Below are 21,007 nucleotides of genomic sequence, written 5' to 3' on the forward strand. Positions count from 1 at the left end.
AATGAATGCATTAATGTGTGCATGATTGATTGATTGAACGAATGAAAAAATACAATAACAATGTATACCAGACATGGTCAAACCCGTCCAACCAAAGTTTCATTGATATTAAATGATAAATATATACAGGTGAAAACACAGATTCAAAATACATTACTTATATTTTTCAATCATTAGATAAAAAACAAAAAACAAAACAAACATAAACAGTCTGTTTTTTTGAGTCTCTGTGTTGTCCACATTCTGCAATGCAGAAAAGAAGAGGAATATAATAACAGAATGTGAGTTGAGCTGTTTTTGTAGAAGTCAGTGGAAGTGGATGAGAGTCAATAAGACAATAAGATTCCAATGGCTGCGTCTGCTCATTCATGAAGCCAATACGAATTCAGTGAGAGCGTCTGCTCATTGCTGAAGAACAAGGTCAATACCATGTTACCAACAATACCAACAATATCATATATGAAACATAAACTAACTTCTCTTGGCCAATAAAGCTGTTTTTTTCAGCTCTGCTCTTTTATAGACAGCTCTTTTCATCTCTGTGTAAAAATGTTCATAAAGTCTTCATATTTTCACATATTTTAATCTTCATCATTGCAAAAATCAGTCATGATATGTATGTTTTGAGCGCTGCGATTGGCTGTTTGCTGCTGAAGTCCCGCCCATAATCTCATAACTATTTAATGTACGAAACCATAATACAAAAATATTTAGACATTTAAGCAGATAAACACTGGAGTAAATTATTAATATAGTGTTACATAGAACAACACACATGTATTCAATTTAAAAAGATTTAAAGATGCATATTAACTTGCTATTATTCCTTCCATTATAATTAATTCATTAAATAAATAAAACCTGTTATATGCAGTTTCTTTAGAAGAAGAAAAATCAAATTCAATTTCCGTTGTGATTATAAAAGTGGATTATAATGGAAAAACAGCATAGTTTCCATGTAGAAAACATTAGAGTTTAACATGAGCCTTTGTTGTGGATACGGAAGCTCTTCCCCCACCTGGAGAATATTTAACTGCGACACATCATAAAACCCAAAGTGAAACTATTGTGAACACTTCAGCTGCCTTCTCCACAGTAATTTTGAATTTATAGAAAGAATATATAGAAAGAGAGAGAGATTCTGTGAATCAGCTAAGAGGACAGACAGACGAGTTCAGGAGATGTCGCGGTATTACAGCAGGTAATCGGTCAGTAATGTCTTGTGCTGCTGTGTTGAAGATGCGTTTAGCTCTTTCGAAAGACGTGTGCTTCTGATCTATTGCGTTGGCTTGGTAATGTAGTAAAAATCAGTAAACAGAAAGTCATCGGCAAACGGGTTAAGAAAAAATGCAAATAAATGTTATATGCTGATACAGTTGGATGTGAACACTGTGTTTAATTAGGTCGGACAATAGCATTTGTACAAAACATGTAAGGATATGTCGCTTCCTGCATGTGTAACCCCTCTTAGTTCGTATATGTTTTTTTTTTAATGATCACGCGGAAGCAGTTTACCTGAACAAGTTCACTTTATAGTGTTCTCCAAAAGAAAAAACAGGGCTCCACACAGACAATAAGTGTACAAGGGCTGGTCATCAGAAAAAAATCACTCTCAACAGCTCTTGAACAACAAGTGAACTCACAAAATGGCCGGCTGACTCCACCCATTATACCCCCTTTCTCACCTGTAGGTGTCTGTTTTTCCCCATGATGTATTACACAGTTTAACAGTGAACATAGGATTTTGATTTAATTAGAACAGATATTTTTAACAAAAACAAGCATTTTGACACCATTCATACTTAATTCACAGTTTCATTTTTTCCCCCGTTACATTCTCCCCCACTGAATGTGACAAAATGCGACAACCTTAGAAAACACAAAAATGCAGAAATTAACCAAGAATTGCCATTCTTAGCACAAAGCTTTTGATCCGTTTTATCTGTTCAAATTAAGAACTGATAGGAAAAAGTGCTGCGCATATCACTTATCCTGATCATGACCCAAATGACGTGCCTTTAACACATCACACTTGCAATTCATTTCACTTGTTTTCTACAGAGACAGATACAAAAAAAAATTCTGACATATCAATGTTTCAAACTAACAATTGAAAAGGACCATTTTCCCAGACTTTGTTTTCTTGAACTAAACAAGGTCTGTTGACTCATGGAAGAAATAAGGCGATTTACTGGCTTCAACAATCTGCCAAACCTTGATCTGCGACCCGGTAACTCAGTGCTATCCACATTACCATTAGGAACAAAATCAGGATCGCAAGCATTAGATGTTTCAGGTCCGTCCTGAAGAATCATAGAATCCATTGAAGTATTCTCAGAACCCGCATTATGTGACGGCACATCAACAATTTCAGCTGAGTTGGAAATGTCACACAACTCATTCATGTGAGAAACATTGTCAGCTACGACAAGACCATCACCATTGTCCATTGAATCATCAGAACTTACTGAGCATCCATCAGAAACGCCATCATCTACAGAAATCACACTCCCATCATCATTTGTTCCCACAGCGTCACATACAGGGAGAAAATTGACACACAAAAGCAGGTTTCTGTGCACAACTTTGACTTGATCAGACACAGGGTGTTTTATTTTGTAAATGTGAGTTTTAGGATCGCAATCAACCACAGTATACACTACACTGTCCCACTTGTCTGAGAGTTTACGTTTGCCACGCTCGCTCTTGTTGGCTAAAAGAACCCTATCACCAACTTCAATATTCACACCCTTATTTCTGCGATTGTATACGCGGGCTTGGTGAGACTGTTCTTTAGAAGCATTAGTCTTTGCAACAGCGAGAGCATCCTTCAAGTCCCTACTCAGAGACTCAACGTACTTGGGAAGAGCAACATTCAGATCATCCCTCAACACACTCTTAAAGATGACATCAATCGGTAGTCTTGGGACACGGCCGAACATTAGATAGAAGGGAGGAAATCCGGTAGTCTCATGTGAGGTACAATTGTAAAGAAAAGTCAATGTGTGAAGCATCTGAGGCCAGTCATGCTTTGGTCGAGGCTCAAGAGTTCTGATCATATTTCCCAATGTTCGGTTGAATCGCTCAGCGGTGCCATTCCCCATTGGGTGATATGGGGTAGTTTGAGACTTCTTAACCCCTGAGAACTCAAGCAAGTGTCTGATTAGCTCGCTACAGAAATTGGCACCCTGATCAGAATGAACACGCTCTGGGAAACCATAGTAGCAGAAATAGTTATCCCAGAGCTTCTTTGCCACCGACCTAGCAGATTGGTTTGAACAACAGAAGGCATGGGCAAGCTTAGTAAAATGGTCGGTGACCACTAATACGTCAACTGATTTATTTCGTGAATCCTCTGCCGTCCAAAAGTCAATGCAGACCAATTCAAGCGGAGCAGAGGTCTTAACACTTTCCAGGAAAGCCCGTCCCTCTGGCTCCGGTGTCTTCGCAAGCACACAACGACTACACACTTTCACATACTCACGTACATCCTGCTCAATACCTGTCCAATAAAAACGCTGACGGCAAAGGTGAAGAGAACGATACTGCCCTTGGTGTCCAGCCTCATTGTGACAACCCCTCAACACTTCATCTTTGAGTGACGGAGGCACTACAAATTGGAAACGTTTATGGTGTGTCAAAGGATCTTTTGAAACACGATACAGGACACCGTCAGCCAAGGATAGTTTGTCCCACTGCTTTAAAAGCTTCCGTACAACACTAGGCTCTCCCATACGCACACGCCTGGAAGGCCTACGTTTCTGGTCAACATAGAACATCACCCTCTGCAAATGTTCATCCTGGAGTTGACTGTCTCTTAGTTCTTGGTGAGAGTATGAGGGAAGAGCATCAAATCCAACGTCTGTGATTTGTTGGACAAATCCAACCAAAGGAATAGTTCGCATTCTCGCCGCATCATCCCAAGAAAGATGATTGGAGAAAACAGCAGCCACCTCAGCATTCGAAAAACTACCCGGCCCATCCACGTCCGGAGCAACCCCCATCCGATCACAAGCATCCGCCGAGACCTCCGCACTGCCAACCACTCGCTGACAGGCATTGGACAATCTGAAAAGATCCTGGACAGTAGCGCAAGTATGATTTCTTGACTCTGCAATAAGCTTTTCATAAGGTTCCCTGACTATGCGATGGCTAACCCGACTGTCAACAAAAGGTTGCCTACTCAAAGTGTCAGCTATTGTGTTCTTCGACCCTGGAACATATTTGATGTCAAACTCAAAGGCAGCGAGTTTAGCCACCCACCTTTGTTCACAGGCGTCGAGCCTAGGTTTGGTCAAAATGTGTGTCAATGGGTTATTATCTGTCCAAGCTGTGAACCGATGCCCTTTTAGCCAGTGGCTAAACTTGTCACATACAGCCCACTTAAGCGCGAGGAACTCAAGACGATGTGCTGGATATCTGGCTTGTGCTCTGGACAGTGATCTACTCGCAAACGCAATGGGCCGAGCCCTGTTTTCTCCAGGACTCAGTTGCGAAAGCACAGCACCCAACCCTTCAGTTGATGCATCAGTGGCAAGAATAAAAGGTCTAGAAAAGTCAGGGTGTGCAAGGACTACATTAGACAGGAGGGCTTCTTTCAATGCAGACAAAGCTGCCTCACATGCTGGAGACCAATCATTGGGAGTAAGCTTTCTAGTTATAGAAACCCCTCTGCGTCCCACTCCTCTGGCCTTCCTAACTCCACTAGTCAAAGCAAAAAGTGGCCGTGCAAGGGACGAACAATTCTCAATGAACCTTTGGTACCACATGACGAGACCAAGAAAGGACTGAATTCTCTTAACCGACGGGGTTGCACCATCAGGGCACATTAAATCTACAGAAGTAATATTAGCAATTGCTTCAACTTTACTAGGGTCCGTTGACACACCCTCTTCTGTGATTAAATGACCAAGAAATTTTACAGAGCGCCTTAAAAAATTACATTTTTTTGGAGACAATTTCAAATTGTGCTTTTTCAACATTCCGAAAACCATTTCGAGCCTCTGTAGGGCAACCTCTTCACTGGGTGCAAATACCATTAAATCATCCAAGTAGCACAACAGAGACAAAAAATTTTGATCCCCAAAAATCTTAGTCATCATTCTCATGAAACTCGCAGGTGAGTTACAGAGGCCTTGCGGTAGCCTGTTATATTCGTGCAACCCTACCGGCGTCGTGAATGCTGTGTACTTTTTGTCATCTTCATGCAGTGGAACATTATAGAATCCAGAAGTTAAGTCCATCGTACTAAAAAATGAATTGCCACCGAGTGCCGCAAGACAATCCTCCTGATGGGGCAAAGGGTGCGCATCTTTCACAGTACGCGCGTTAAGCCAACGAAAGTCCGTGCAAATGCGCAAATCGCCATTCTTTTTCCAGCACAAAACCAAAGGCGATGCAAATTCGCTAACGGACTTTCGAATTATGCCCCTCTCCTCCATTTCATTAAGAGCGACGCGCAACTTCTGATACTGCGAAGGGGGGACTCGCCTAAAAGGTAAACGAAATGGTCTTTCGTCAACTAGGCGAATTCTGTGCACAAAGTCCCTAACTTCGCCACAGTCAAGAGAATGTCTAGAAAAAATGGATTCGTATTCAAGCACTAAATCACACAGCTTCGCCTTCCAAAAATCTGAAACTTCACATGCATCCAAGTCAACAGACTCCAAACCGCACTTTTGAAGTCTGCTGCTAGGTGCATCGGATCTATCTGGCTCAACTGCTGACTGCTGAACACAAAGCCGCACAGTAGACTCAGACGCTTCGCACACATCCTCTAAAGCGATACAAGGATAAACGTCGGCTACTTTAGTGTTTCGCCTCAGCGTTACTGGCTTGTCGCTAGGATTAATCAACTTTAGTGGTATCCAACCGTCGCCCCAAAGAGGAGAAACTACACGACCAACTAAAACTTTTTTAGAAGCAGAATGGACTCTAGATGGTTCCACCATCACAGTACTGCCTACCTGGCCACATGACTTAGCGGGTAGTTTCCCCCAGACAAGATGTTCCTGACCAGGCGAAAGCGTGACTGCACTATGAAGTTTTACTGTACCGACAACATCCGGAACTGTTTCACCCCTCCAGCGACGTATACCAGCCAGCATCGACAAAAACTCGTCACCCTCTGAACTAGGTCCACTGGGGGTTGAAATCAATTCCCAATATCTGTCAGAACCCTTCAGTCTGTGGACGAGATACTTAATGACATTCGTCCCCAAAATGAGGTCATCATCTTGGCCTGGAACGACAAGACATGGGACAATAACATCACAGCCATAAACATCCAGTTTAAGTTCAACTACACTCTTTGGGAACACTCGTTTGCCACCACATCCTATTATGATGACATCAGTTTCTTTTTCCGTAACAGTATCCAGGACACCATGTTCCCTTAGCTTAGTGACTACCGAATCACTCAGAGTACAAGCCATAGAGCCGGTGTCCAACATGGCGCTAACAGTGAGTGAGTCATTAATAAGAACAGGTGTGTAGAAGAGTGTATCTGAGCAAGCTATACGTTGTGTATTCTGAAAGACGACTTTCTGAGAGTCGGGACAAAGATTCTTAAACGAGAGAAACAAAGCTTCGAAATCAGTATCCACCTCGAGGGAATTTTCTGCAACACCCACACTCCCCCTCTCCGAATGCGGGTGTTTCAGTTTTCCTGATCGCCAGGTGAATCTGAAGAAAACCGTGTAGTAGCGAATTTCTTTGTACAGTCTCGTTTGGAATGACCAGCAGTATGGCACCTAAAGCACAAACGATGAGTTTTACAATGGTCAATTGTAGTGTGCGCTGTGTCACCACAAATTCTACAGTTTTTTCGCCCAACTGCAGTCATTTCTCGCATTTTACCTGCAGGCACATACTCTGAAACGCTCTCTTCCTTCTTTTTCAAAATGTCAATCAGCTGTGTCAGCATATCAGCCATCCGATTCAAACTAGACTCATCTTTTGTATCGGGTTTTGAGTCATTAGGTACGCTGGGTCCCTGCTTAAAACATGCTAGCACAGGCTCAGGACCAGCATTAACATGTTCGCAGCTGTGCAAAGAAATCTGCGCGTTCTGACCGATCGCATATTCGTTTGTAATTGCTCTCGACTTGCTGTCACGCTGGAAACTGTCTAATAGCTCCTGAACATCCTTTGCGGTCCATTTTTCTAATGGCCGCACTTTAAAAGTACGCGCTAAATCAGTGTCTGGACAATTTCGCACAAACATCATTGCAACTTCAGAACTCAAATTGTCCATACACCTACCCTGAGCCCTGAGACACTCGTCAGCAATGTCTGCTGCTTTATTCAGTCGCAGCCAGTAGTCAACAGGGTTCTCGCCGTATCTAGGTAACGTGCCGTAAAAATCAGCAAGTGGCATACTAGAATATGACACGTTACTGAAATGTTGCTTAAGTATGCTGTATATTAAATTTGGCTGTGATTTGTAGTCTAACGTAGGGTTACTGCGCAAAGTTACTTTTACAACATCTCTTGCCCTACCCATAAGATGGCTGATTATTTCGTCTGCTTGATTAGGAATGTCAACATTTCTTTTTTGTAGGTAGAGCTGCATCATGTCAACCCATTCTTGGACATCACATCTACCCAGATTGTCGCCCCTAAACACAGGCGGTTCTTTTTCATCTGATTTCAAGATGACATTCAGCTGTGATAAATCAAGATTAGCACATTGGGAACTCGAAGTGCTATTCTTGTTACAGCTCCCAGCGAATCCACCCTCTGATAGAAGTTTAGCAGTAACTGATTCACCAATTTTTCGACCCAATTCCTCAACTAAAACATTAAGATCGCCCACATCACGATCACTAGATGTCCCCAATTTACCTGGCTTAGGAGTAGACGTGACAGGGAAAGTTTGGTTGACATCATGCGCCATGAAATTCTCTTTCACTGAATGGTCATCGGACTTAACTTTCATTCCACTCTGCCCCAATTTAGCATTAGAATATTGCATCAGGTATTTTCCCCGCCCAGCCCCGAACAACCAGCTATCTGCACCACCCTCAGCCATTTGAAAATACTTTTATCATGAAACTCAAAAAGTAAATAAACTAATCAGGAAAGATTCAGTCAATAACAGTCACTTAGCTGCAGTCCGTCGATATCCCCGTTGCTCAAAGGCTGGTCAGAAAAGAAAGTTTTCTTTTCTTTTTTTTTTTTTTTTTCAATCGCAACGTCCTTAAACAGCAGGCAAATCGTCCATCAGAACCCCGCGGTGTTTCAGATGCACTCCGCCAGTCTCTCGATGGTTTTCACGCGAACCCGAAAGCCTGCGACGTCACACTCTCCTTGTTAATCCCTCGTTGATTTTCACGTGAAGCTGAAAAGCCGCGACGGCCCCGTCACTCTCGCTCCTCGCCTCTCCCTCGATGATTTTCACGTGAAGCTGGAAAGCCGCGACGGCCCCGTCACTCTCGCTCTTCGCCTCTCCCTCGATGATTTTCACGTGAAGCTGGAAAGCCGCGACGGCCCCGTCACTCTCGCTCTTCGCCTCTCCCTCGATGATTTTCACGTGAAGCTGGAAGCCCGCGACGGTCCCGTCACACTCGCACCTCGTTACTCGCTCGTCGATCTTTACGTGAAGCTGGAAACCCGCGACGGTCCCGTAACACTCGCTCCTCGTTAATCGCTCGACGATCTTCACGTGAAGCTGGAAGCCCGCGACGGCTCCGTCACACTCGCTTCTCGTCAATCCCTCGATGATCTGCGTTGTGTAGCTTATAAACAGCTCAACCAGCACACTGGTAACCCGAGCCCCACGCCACAGTAACAACACACTGCACTCAGCGTCGCGTCGATCACGAACGGGCTTCACGGCACCATTGTAACCCCTCTTAGTTCGTATATGTTTTTTTTTTAATGATCACGCGGAAGCAGTTTACCTGAACAAGTTCACTTTATAGTGTTCTCCAAAAGAAAAAACAGGGCTCCACACAGACAATAAGTGTACAAGGGCTGGTCATCAGAAAAAAATCACTCTCAACAGCTCTTGAACAACAAGTGAACTCACAAAATGGCCGGCTGACTCCACCCATTATACCCCCTTTCTCACCTGTAGGTGTCTGTTTTTCCCCATGATGTATTACACAGTTTAACAGTGAACATAGGATTTTGATTTAATTAGAACAGATATTTTTAACAAAAACAAGCATTTTGACACCATTCATACTTAATTCACAGTTTCATTTTTTCCCCCGTTACACATGTTACATGTGGGTGTTTTTGACAGTTTAACTGTCGAAGTGGGTTACAATTAATTTCACTTTCATTTTTGCACATTCTGCTTTTTTTCCCTGTTTTTTTTCATGCATGCAGGTCAAATACATCATTTAGTAAAAAATGCAAAAGTTTATGTGCACAAAATCTGTCTGTTTATGCAGGACAATAATACCTGAGAACAAGCTGCGTAACAACATGTTTAGAGACCGTCTAAAAAACACCGACAGCAGTGCATACAGTACACTGCTCTTTTATTTATGGAGCTGAGATCAAACTGCTCTTTATATTCATATAGAAATCAATTCATTTAGAAGAAGACACATATCAAGGTGTGCATTTTCTTTTTGGCTACACTGACTAAAAATGAGAATCTCTATGGTTACACTTTTTGTAAGGGCCATCACTTGTATTGTGAATGGACTATTGTGAAGGTGCCTTAGGCGTCAGGGGAATTCCGTCAAATGTGAAACTCACTTTTGAAAATACAACACAAGTGTTTACTATTGAAATGTTTTCTATTTATGGTTGTGCATTGAATGTTGCAATGGGAGTCACTGGACAACAGATACACACATACACACTCACCGGCCACTTTATTAGGTACACCTGTCCAACTGCTTGGTAATGCAAATTTCTAATCAGCCAGGGCAGCAGCTCACTGCATTTAGGCATGTAGACATGGTCAAGAGGATCTGCTGCAGGTCAAAGCGAGCATCAGAATGGGGAAGAAAGGGGATTTAAGAGACTTTGATCGTGGCATGGTTGTTGCTGCCAGACGAGCTGCTCTGAGTATTTCAGAAACTGCTGATCTACTGGGATTTTCACGCACAACCATCTCTAGGGTTTACAGAGAATGCTCCGACAAAGAGGAAATATCCAGTGAGCGGCAGTTCTGTGGGCGCAAATGCCTTGTTGATGAGGCCAGAGGTCAGAGGAGAATGGCCAGACTGGTTGCAGCAACAGTAACTCAAATAAGCACTCGCTACAACCGAGCTCTGCAGAAGAGCATCTCTGAACACACAACACGGCCAACCTTGAGGCGGATGGGCTACAGCAGCAGAAGAGCACACCGGGTGCCGCTCCTGTCAGCTAAGAACAGGAAACTGAGGCCACAATTGTACAATTTATATAATTGTGTGTGCATATATGTATAGGATATTGTGTATAACTGTGGAATCTTGTGTTGGCAGGCTGCATTAGTTCATGATGAGTGCTGAAAAGAGTGATGATGCTCCTGCCACAGGGAGCAGTCCAGAAGACCTGCAAGCTGAACAGTAAGATGACGAAATCATATACTTCCACACCGCACAAATGTAAAATAAAGTTACCTGAGAGAGAGAGACAAAGAAAAGAGAGTAGGCCCCAGAGTAGAGTCAGACGTGTTTTGCCATATAAACAAATGCACAGGATAATTTGCTGTCTTACACGAGTTACATTTAGCTTAAACTAAAATGTTAATTAATAAATCAACAGTCATGTACAAGTAATTAAGGTCGCCATTATTTAGACAAGAACACATGTGACTAACAATAATTAGCTGCATCTCGAGTTGTTGTTAATGTTATTTCTTGATTAGCACATGCCTTAACTCATCATTAGTTTATAAAAGTCATTTTTAGTTTATATATTAGTACATCATTATGCATATACTGTTATCGTGAAGTCTTAATATTCATCTTTAAATCTGAAACACACAGATAAACTGATTATTTGTGGAATATTTCAGTCACAATTTTTCTCCCCCACTTTAGACATGAACAGAAGAAATCAGACTCCTCCACAGTATCACACGTGTCCATGAAGAGTGGCAGATCCATCACTCCACCACTGGACTTCAGAAAGGATGAACAGGGGAACACAGAAAGGTTAGCTCTAAATACACTTGGAGGAAAACTAAAACTCTCTTCCCATTGTAAAGATAAACATAATTGTTTACCTGTGACAAATGAGAAGTGAGCTGGCTCTCCTCAGCTCCCCCATGGTCACCGACTGAGGTCAAGCAGGCTGAGACTGGTTAGTACCTGTATGAGAGATCACATGGGAAAACTAGATTGCTCCTGGAAGATCTGCTAGTGAGGCCAGCAAGGGTTGCTCACCCTGTGGTCTGTGTGGGTGCTAGTGCCCCAGTATAGTGACTGTCCTTTGGATGAGATGTTAAACCAAGATCCTGAGTCTCTGTAGACATTAAAAATCTCAGGATGTCCTGAGAGGAATAAGGGTGTGTCCCTCGCATCCTAGTCAAACTTGCCAACTGGTCTTATTCAGTCACAACTTTCAGACCATTCCAGTATCTTCTAACTGGTTTCATCGATCTGTCTCCTCTCCACCATTATACTGGTGTGTGGTCTGGAGCAGAAGGGCTGCCACTGTGTCATCCAGGTGGATGCTGTACACTGATGGTGGTTGAGGAAATCCTGCCCATATCTGTAAAGCACACAGAGTGCTCAGAAAAGTGCTATATAAATCTGATGAATTATTATTAAAAGATATCTGTGTGTTTTTATTAATAGAGCTAAACAAGAGAGAGCTGAATCCTCCACAGCATCACATCTGTCCATGAAGAGTGACAGATCAATCACTCCACCACTGGACTTCATCTCGGGAGAACAGAAACAGACAGAAAGGTTTGGTCCAATGAAACCTTTTTAAATAACCATGAAATTGCAGAACACATGCTGTGATTGTTGGAATAATATTTAGATAATACAACATTTGTACAGTATTAAATTAAGGAAAAGTTATCTTGCAGGAAATCTGTGGATGACCATGCAGTGTCCACATCTGCTGATAGAGTCTGTCAGCGGCATCACAGAGCTCTGGATGTGTTCTGCCAGACCGATAACATCCACATCTGCTGCATCTGTGTTGAGGAGGAGCACCAAGGCCACAGGAAAACCTACACTGCGGTAGGTTCATCATTGAATCCATTCTGTGGTTCAGCATGAAATGATGTAATTCATGTTTGATTAATATTGTGGGTTTTTTGCACACTGCTTCATTTCACTGCAGAAACTCAATGTTCCAGACAGTCAGTCAATGCTTTTACACATTATGGAGAAGATGAGGAGTGAGGACTTCAACACCTTTAAAAGAGAGCTTTCTGAGGATTACGCAGGATGCTTAGGGGCTCAGTCAGAGGAGCTCAGTGTGTCTGAGGCTGCTGAGAACATCATGAGGAGTTTTGGAGGAGAGGCAGCACTGAGACTCATACTGCATTTCCAGACTAAAGGTAGTGCACATCTACATTCAACAAAAGTATTAACACCTAAAGTATAAACTCAAAGATTGAAAACGTTATTCTACAGTATGTACACAAAAGGCATATTTCTCTCAAAGAGGGTTTACCTGTCCACTTTATGGGTGTTGCATATCGAGATGCTGATTAGACAGCATGATCACTGCACAGCTCTGCCTTAGGCTGGCCACAATGAAAGGCCTCTCTAAAATGTGCAGTAAGAGGAGAGGAGGGGGCAGAAAACCAATCAGTGTCTGGTTTGACCACCATTTGCCTCAGGCAGTGCAACATCTTATTCATAGAGTGGATCAGGGTGTTGATTGTGGCCTGTGGATGTTGGTCCACTCCTCTCAGCTGTGTGACCTTGCCGGATATTAGCCTGAACCAGAACATGGTGTTGTATACACCAATCCAGATCATCCCAAATATGCTCAACTGGTGTCTTTTCCAGTGAGTATGCTGGCCATGGATTTATTATTACTGGTTTGATTTGCTGACAAATTTTCTGCAATGCCACAGTTTTGGACACTCTTTGGTAGAGAACTTAAAATTCAATTCAAAGGTAACAGCTCTGGTGGACATTCCTGCAATCAGCAGACCAACTGCATGCTCTCTCATTACTTCAACTGCGGCATTGTGCAGTTTGAGCATGAGCTTTTATTAAGGCCAGCCTAAGGCACATCTGTGCAATACGCATGTGTCTAGTCAGCATCTTGATATGCTACATCTGGGAGGTGGATGGAATATTTCAGCAAAGGAGAATTGCTCAAGATCAAAGATTTAGTCAAATGTGTGAATAATATTTAAGTGAAATAGGCCTTTTGTGCACACAGGGAAAGGTTATAAATATTTGAGATCAGCTGATGAAGAATGAGAGTATAAAGAAAAGTGTTGCATTTAAATGTTTGTTGAGATTACATTCAAGCTAAGGTTTTTATCTATGCAATTTCAGTGCATCTGAACATCCTCCTTCTTTCTCCTAGCCAATCCACTTAAAAAAATCACAGATGCAAATAAAACAAAGCTTAAAAACAAATGTCAAAATATCAATGAAGGAAACTCATCCTATGGTAAACAGAGTTTACTGATGGAGGTCTACACAGATCTGTACTTTACTGAGGGTGGAAGCGGAGAGATCAATAATGAGCACGAGGTGCTGAGGAATGAAATGATTTCTCAGAGCAGAACAACTCAAGAGGTTTTATATGCATGTGATGAGATCTTCAAGACACTTCCAGGACAAAGAACACAAGTCAGGACAGTCCTGACGATGGGCATAGCTGGCATCGGCAAGCATGTCTCAGTGCAGAAGTTCATTCTAGACTGGGCAGAGGGAAAAGCAAACCAAGATATAGAGATCATCATCCATCTCCCCTTCCGAGACCTCAGCTGTAGAGAGGAGAGCTGCAGTCTTCTTCAGCTGGTCCATCAGTACTCTCCTGAGCTGAGAGAAGCAGATCTTCAACATCTGAAAGTGCTGTTTATTTTAGATGGGTTAGAGCTCTGTCAGTATCCTCTTCATTTCCATAAGAATGTTTACTGTGCTGATATAAACGAGAAGGTTCCTGTAGATGCACTGCTTACGAATCTCATCAAGGGGAATCTGCTTCCCTCAGCTCTCCTCTGGATTACCACACGACCATCCACAGCCGGCCGGATCCCTCCTGAGTGTGTCCATCGGGTCACAGAGATCCGCGGGTTCAGTGATGATCAAAAAGACTCTTACTTCAGGAAGAAAATCAGCGATCAGACACTAGCAGATGAAATCATCAGACACATCAAATCATGCCAGAGCCTCTACATCATGTGCCACATGCCCATCTTCTGCTGGATATCTGCCACGGTGCTGGAAAACATCATGAGGGAGGGACAATCAGAAGAACTACCCAGAACTCTGACCGGGATGTTCACCCACTTTCTGCTCCTTCAGGTCAGTCTCAAGCACAAGAAGTTCAATGGAGCTGATGGAGATAACCCAAAGAAGCTCTCTGAGTTTGACCAAACCTTCATTCTGAAACTGGGAGAGCTGGCTTTCCAGCAAATGGAGAAGGGAGATTTGATCTTCAGAGAAGAGGATCTGAGAGAAGGTGGCATTGATGTGAGTAAAGTCTCGGAGTACTCCGTGTGCACAGAGTTTTTCAGAGAAGAGCTGGGACTGTACAGGGAGAAGCTCTACGGGTTTTTGCATGTGAGCTATCAGGAGTTTCTGGCAGCGATATACGCTCACTTCACCTGCGTTAATGACGGGAGAAATGTTTTTCTCAAAGATGAATCTAGAAGCAGTGTTGATCTGTGTGATGTGCATCAGACTGCCGTGGAGAAAGCTTTACAGAGTGAGAATGGACACCTCGACCTTTTCCTTCGCTTCCTCTTGGGTCTTTCTGTAGACTCCAACTTCAATCTCCTGCAAGATCTTCTCAAAGACACCTCCTGTAAACCCCGTGTGGACACCAGCAGCACTGTGAGTTTCATCAAAGAGAAGGTCAAGCTGGAGCAGTCACCAGAGAGAATCATCAATCTCTTCCACTGCTTAAACCAGCTGAACGACAACAGTCTAGTTGAAGAAATAAAGGCTGCCATGAAATCAGGAACACTGCTGGGCAGCGAGCTGGATCCTGAGCAGTGGTCAGCCCTGGCTTATGTCTACCTGACGTCCGGGGAGGAAATAGAGGAGTTTGACATGATTAAGTCAAACCAGCTACGACTGCTGCCGGTGCTGAGGATCTGCAAAAAGGCCAGGTCAGTTTACATTGATAAATCATACAGTATTTGTGAAGCAGTGCATATATTAAAAAAAATTACAGAATTAAAACTAAATTTCACATGTGCAAAATCCACATACAAATAAATGCAAATAGGACATCCATTCATTCATTCATTCATTCATCCATTCATTTGTTCATTTTCCTTTAGCTAGTCTCTTATTTATCAGGGGTTACCACAGGAAAATGAACCACCAACTATTCCAGCATATTTTTTACACAGTAGATACCCTTTCAGCCAAAACCTAGTACTGGGAAACACCCATACACTTGCATTCACACACTACAACAAATTTAGTGTATTCAATTTTCTTATTGCTCATGTGTTTGGACTGTGAGGGAAACAGGACCACCCAGAGGAAACCCACACCAACACGGGGAGAACATGCAAACTCCACACAGAAACACCAACTGACCCAGCCGGGACTCAAACCAGCAACCTTTTTGCTGTGAGGTGACAGTGCTAACCACTGAGCCACCATGGCACCCATGCAAATTCGAAAACCTTAACCCTAACCTTATACTCTTGTGTCTTCGAGTATTCAAAACACTATGTTTGCATGCATTATTAAAACACCATGTAAAACAAGGGTTAGGGTTAGGGATAAAATATCTGTTAGAATTGCCCTAGTCTTACAGAAACATTTCCCATTTACTCTTAAATAATATAAAACATTTATAAGATATGTCTTATTGTTTACAGATTGAATTGCTGTAATCTCTCGTTTGCATCCTGTGGATTAGTGGCCTCAGCTTTAAAGTCAGTCAACTCTCCTTTGACAGAGCTGGATCTGAGCAACTGTAAACTAAACATCTTTGGAATGAACACACTCTTGGATGGACTGAAGAGTCCACACTCTAAAGTGAAGAAACTGAGGCAAGTTTTCTGTGTAGCTAGTATGTATGTTACATCTTTGAAACCTATTTATTTTAGAATCTTGTTCTGGTCAATAGTGCAATATAATTATCAATTATAACAAACAAGTTTATACTCTTTCTGTGGAAGCCACGATAATCAGCAAACAATTTGTTGTTCTCATGTCTCTTATTACACATTAGCGAAAAGGTCAACAAACCTATTTACCCTCAGAATGTCTTAAAATTGCACTGGATAATTATTGTGATTTCTTTGACCTACAGCTGTGACCTGAAATGTATCTGTCAAGACATATATAAATATATAATATATGATAAATATAATGATTCCTTATTGTTTTGGTGCTATTCTTTCAACAGTTAGAGAGTCCATCAGTTAAATATGAACACAAGAGTTTGCTCACTGATTATTTGCCGTGTCTAATCTTCTGCTTCTGCACTTCAGGTTGGCTGGCTGTTTTTTCCCATCAGAAACCTGTGCCAATTTGGCCTTGGCTCTCAAATCAGTGAACTCACAAGTGACAGAACTTGATCTGAGCTACAATAAGATAACTGATGGAGTTCATAAATTCTGTGCTGGGCTTACTAGTCAAAACTGTAAACTTCAGAAACTTGTGTAAGTATTGCATTAGCTGTGAGAGCATTTAGATGTGTCACTAGATAATTTGGTCTATCATGTAATCAATCTATTTCTGCAGGTTAAAGCGCTGTGGTCTCACAAAGGCAAGCTGTGCACATCTAGCATCAGTTCTGAAATCTAACACACACCTGATGGAGCTGGAGCTGAAAGGCAATGACCTGCAGGATTCTGGAGTGGAGCTGCTCTCAACAGGACTGATGGATCCACAGTGTAGATTAGAGAAACTGGGGTAAGCATGATGATAACACTACCACTGTATCGTAATACTAGCACAAAATGTCAACAGTTGATCGGGGGTTAGGGGAGGGCGGGGTGTTGGTACATACACTCCTGCTCAATGGCTCTAGAAATTGCTGGATTTTGGCAGGAACTGTAAAATGCAGACAACCTTTTCACAAACATTTTTTTCAGTCATTTTAGGTATGCCTTGTGCATGTTCATGTGTTGTTTCGCTAATGAGATATTAAGTTGTGTAATTATGTAGCTATACAGTCAGGGTGTGGTTTAATGATTGTGTGCTTGAGGATGGAAATTTCCCTCGTTTATAATCACTATGAACACAAAACCTGCCTCAAAGTTCAGTGACAACATCAGCCAGGCTTAGACATCTTAGCTACCTAGCTATGATGCAATGATCTTTTTTGTTTGTTTCTGTAATTTATTGCAGCTTTTATTAAAGTGTCTGCCAAATTAGGTATTTAAAATCTTTTGAATGTGTTGCAGTGAAAACTCTGTTCTTTTAAATATTATTTGCAGACTGTCAGGATGTATGATCACAAAGGTGGGCTGCAATTCACTGGCCTCAGCTCTTACTTCAAATGCTGATTGCATGAGTGAACTGGATTTGACCTACAACCATCCTGGAGACTCGGGAGTGAAGCTGCTCACTGCTAAAAAAGAGGATCCCAACTGTAAACTGGAGAAACTACAGTATGTGCTCAACTGTTTTATAGTACTTAAATATATAAATCTTGAGTAAATGGATCTACTGGATTGACAACATGAACATACTGTGATTGGATAGTATGCTTTTACAAGGTTCTGTATTTAAAAATACATTTCCACATCATGACCTCTTTAATTTCTTCTCGTTTAGCAGTTGTTTGTATTTAAAAAGTATTTCTCTTCCCACAGTGTTAAGAAAAGAGGAGAGTGTCGAATGAAACCAGGTCTACGGAAATGTAAGTATCCAATGCAAAAAAGAAGAAGAAAAAACAAGAACTACTTCAGTCTATTTTAATTTTATTTTTAAAACTAGTATACATTAAGTGAGAAGCAACGGACTAGACCTCATTGGTATGAACAGCCACACTGCAGTTATGCCAATTATAACATTTAGTATTCAATATTTATTTTAAACAAACCAGTAAATAGTCGGTTGATAACTTCAACTCTCCAGCTATACTTTTACCTTCTTGTTTGGTTGTGCTTTAATTCAGAAGTGCTTCAAAACACAGAAGATATAATATAGTCAGTGACAATTAATGCTCTGTTTTTCACAGATGCCTGTCAGCTCACAGTGGACCCAAACACAATTCATCCACGCCTGATAGTGTCTAATGACAACAGGACAATATCAGAAACCACAGAGCATCAGAAATATCCTGTTCATCCAGACAGATACACACTGTATCCACAGGCCATGTGCAGAGAGCCTCTGGCTGACCGCTCTTACTTTGAGGTGAAGTGTACAGGTGGAGTTAGCATTGGAGTGGCCTATAAGACTTCAGATAGAACAGAGGATTTAATGGGATTCAACAACACATTCCCTAGTCTCATGTGTCTGAATGGCAGAATTAAACTGTGGCAGAATAATGATGTAATCCATTATGAACTACCTGTGTTTGCTCAGTCCAGCAGAGTTGGGGTTTATGTGGACCAGTATCAAGGAAGTCTGTCATATTACAGCATTTGCAAGGACACACTTATTCACCTGCACACACACCACACTGAATTCACCAGCCCCTTATATATAGGCTTTCTTTTTATGCCTGACTCCTCAGTCACTCTGTTAGATGACAGCTTGTAAATTAGGCTTTGTTTGCATTTAACTAAAAATATCTTACAGTCACTCAGCAGAAACACGTATACATATGTCTACAGAACAGGGTTTGAAAAGAAGCTGGGCTTAAAAGATTTGTTAAGCTCTGTGGTTTAGCAGCACCTTGAGAATGAGTTTTACAAAAAAAAACATTTTAAATGTGTGTGTGTGTGTGTGTGTGTGTGTGTGTGTGTGTGTACGGCAAACTTTCAGAAAGATTTGAATAAACAGATACATTAAATAAACTTACTTGGTATTTTGACTAGTGAGCTGTTTTTCCAACACAATCTTACAGCAATTTGTAAATTTTTGATTTAGTTGCTAACTCGTATGAATTCGTACAATCTAATTCGTACAATTTAGTATGATTTGCTCATCACCCACAGTTGGATTTAGGGGTGGATTTGGGTCCCACACCTCCTTTTTAAAATCGTACAATTTTGTATGACTGAACTCGTACAAATTAGCCACTAAACTGATTTATCCGCTTATATTTTCCATTTATTTTGCCAATTTGTTTAGTTCTTAGACTTTGGCCAAATCCTTTAGTGTAGCTAGCTGATTATTTCCACAAAACCCCATTTCAGTTGTTTGCTTTCAGTCATTGTTTGATGTATGCTGTTCATATTCCCAATTCCTGTGTATTTTTAGTCTAACATTTTTAATTAATTTATTTTTTGTACTTTATACCTTGGTTTATTATTAAAAACACTAGTACCAGTTCAAAGTACCAAAGCTTTCCTTTAGTTTGTATTGTGAAAGGGTTCAGTAGTTTTCTGACTGTTATGTTGCGTATCCCAGCTGATATACATATGACCCTTTATAATGCTAAATGTAAATTTGATTGTGTCATGTGATTAATCTGCTCTCAATTGTTCTGTTCTGAAACTGTGTGTGTGTGTGTGTGTGTGTGTGTGTGTGTGTGTGTGGTAAGCAATATCTTATAAATTTAAGTTTGTGCAACATGTTTTCAAGTGTTTAAGTGTGAGCAGCCGAGTTGTAAAAAAAAATCCATTTCTTTCAAAAATAAACTAACTGTGCAGAAGATGATATTAAATGTGATTCATTCTTCCTTTATTCCTTTCAATCACTGTTTCATTCAGGAGATTAATATTTTAATAATATTTTTTCCAAACCTAAATAGGTTTTTAACTAGGAACAGACTGATGAAACATCAAACAACCTGAGAAACATTTGCAGCGTCACTTCACCTCATTCTTGACTTCAATGTCTCTTAAACACTTCAGGTATTGTAAAGTGTTTTCAGATTTTACCTGCTGCTGTGTGTGAGAAGTACAATACACATTCACAGACTGAGATTCATTGTTGCTAGATTGGACACTTTTGCGGACAGGAGTTAACGATAATTATTTATTATATTTCCTATTTATTGTATTTTATTAATGTCTTTCCCCACCCCAACCCTAAACCCAACAATCACAGTAATGTAAAAACCATAGTTGTAGCGAGTATTCTTTATGCCATCTATTAAACTGCCCAATACACTGTATTTTATTAACATCTACCCCCACCCCAAGCCTAAAACCAACCGTCACAGCACTGTAAAAATATAATGTTTTTGTCAAACAGTGCCATAAAAATGCTGCTATAGTGATGTGCAACTCGCACTTCCGGCCGGCCGCATATTTGATCTCGACTTTACTCAGACCAAAACTGTGAAAATCGTGAAGTGAACTGTGAGGTGAATCTTCATGCTGAAACTACATCTGGATTTCCAGAGTCAGATTCAGATTCACTTTCAGCAGGGAGGAGAAGAGGAATGGAGATGAAATATGATGGTCATGTTCTGTCCTCCGTTATTCCAGCTTTGGGCGACGTGTTTTAATAATGATCTGCGTCTCTGTGTTTGCCAGTAATGCCTGTTTCTGCTGTTAACCAGAGCTGGATTAATCTCCAGCTTATTATGGAGCAGAACAGAACACAACACAAGCCTGTGGTGCTGAATTACCTTTACACAGAGTTACACACTCATCCGGCACTGTGACACCACACACACACACACACACACACACACACACACACACACACACACACACACACACACAGCTGCTTCATTGAGCTGCCTCCCCATGCTGAAGGAGCAGATTTACAGCAGGTCAGATCTGTGTCTCTTCCCTTCCCTCAGCGTGTGGTTTATAGTGCACACTACGGTTATTGGTGCTCACAGCCTCACACAGAGTTCACTTATAAGG

General features: G+C 41.5%; 1 protein-coding gene across 2 annotated transcripts; it reads left to right on the forward strand.

Annotated features, from left to right (window-relative positions):
• The first annotated feature begins 970 nt into the window (after positions 1 to 970).
• On the forward strand, positions 971 to 19,825 carry si:ch211-201o1.1. 2 transcript variants are annotated; one of them, XM_073925674.1, is made up of 14 exons: positions 1,223 to 1,431; positions 9,402 to 9,569; positions 10,431 to 10,514; positions 10,992 to 11,105; positions 11,751 to 11,864; positions 11,990 to 12,146; positions 12,250 to 12,469; positions 13,459 to 15,214; positions 15,941 to 16,114; positions 16,559 to 16,729; positions 16,812 to 16,982; positions 17,510 to 17,683; positions 17,888 to 17,934; positions 18,256 to 19,825. In XM_073925674.1, exons 3-14 carry the CDS (start codon positions 10,444 to 10,446, stop codon positions 18,780 to 18,782), a joined length of 3,696 nt encoding a protein of 1,231 aa, XP_073781775.1. In that variant the 5' UTR covers positions 1,223 to 1,431; positions 9,402 to 9,569; positions 10,431 to 10,443; the 3' UTR covers positions 18,783 to 19,825. The 2 variants fall into 2 exon arrangements, with proteins under 2 accessions (XP_003200157.2, XP_073781775.1); XM_003200109.7 differs by lacking the exons at positions 1,223 to 1,431; positions 9,402 to 9,569 and adding an exon at positions 971 to 1,201.
• The last annotated feature ends 1,182 nt before the right edge of the window (positions 19,826 to 21,007 follow it).

The sequence above is a fragment of the Danio rerio genome, chromosome 16 (assembly GCF_049306965.1).
Source record: "Danio rerio strain Tuebingen ecotype United States chromosome 16, GRCz12tu, whole genome shotgun sequence".
Lineage (NCBI taxonomy): Eukaryota > Metazoa > Chordata > Actinopteri > Cypriniformes > Danionidae > Danio > Danio rerio.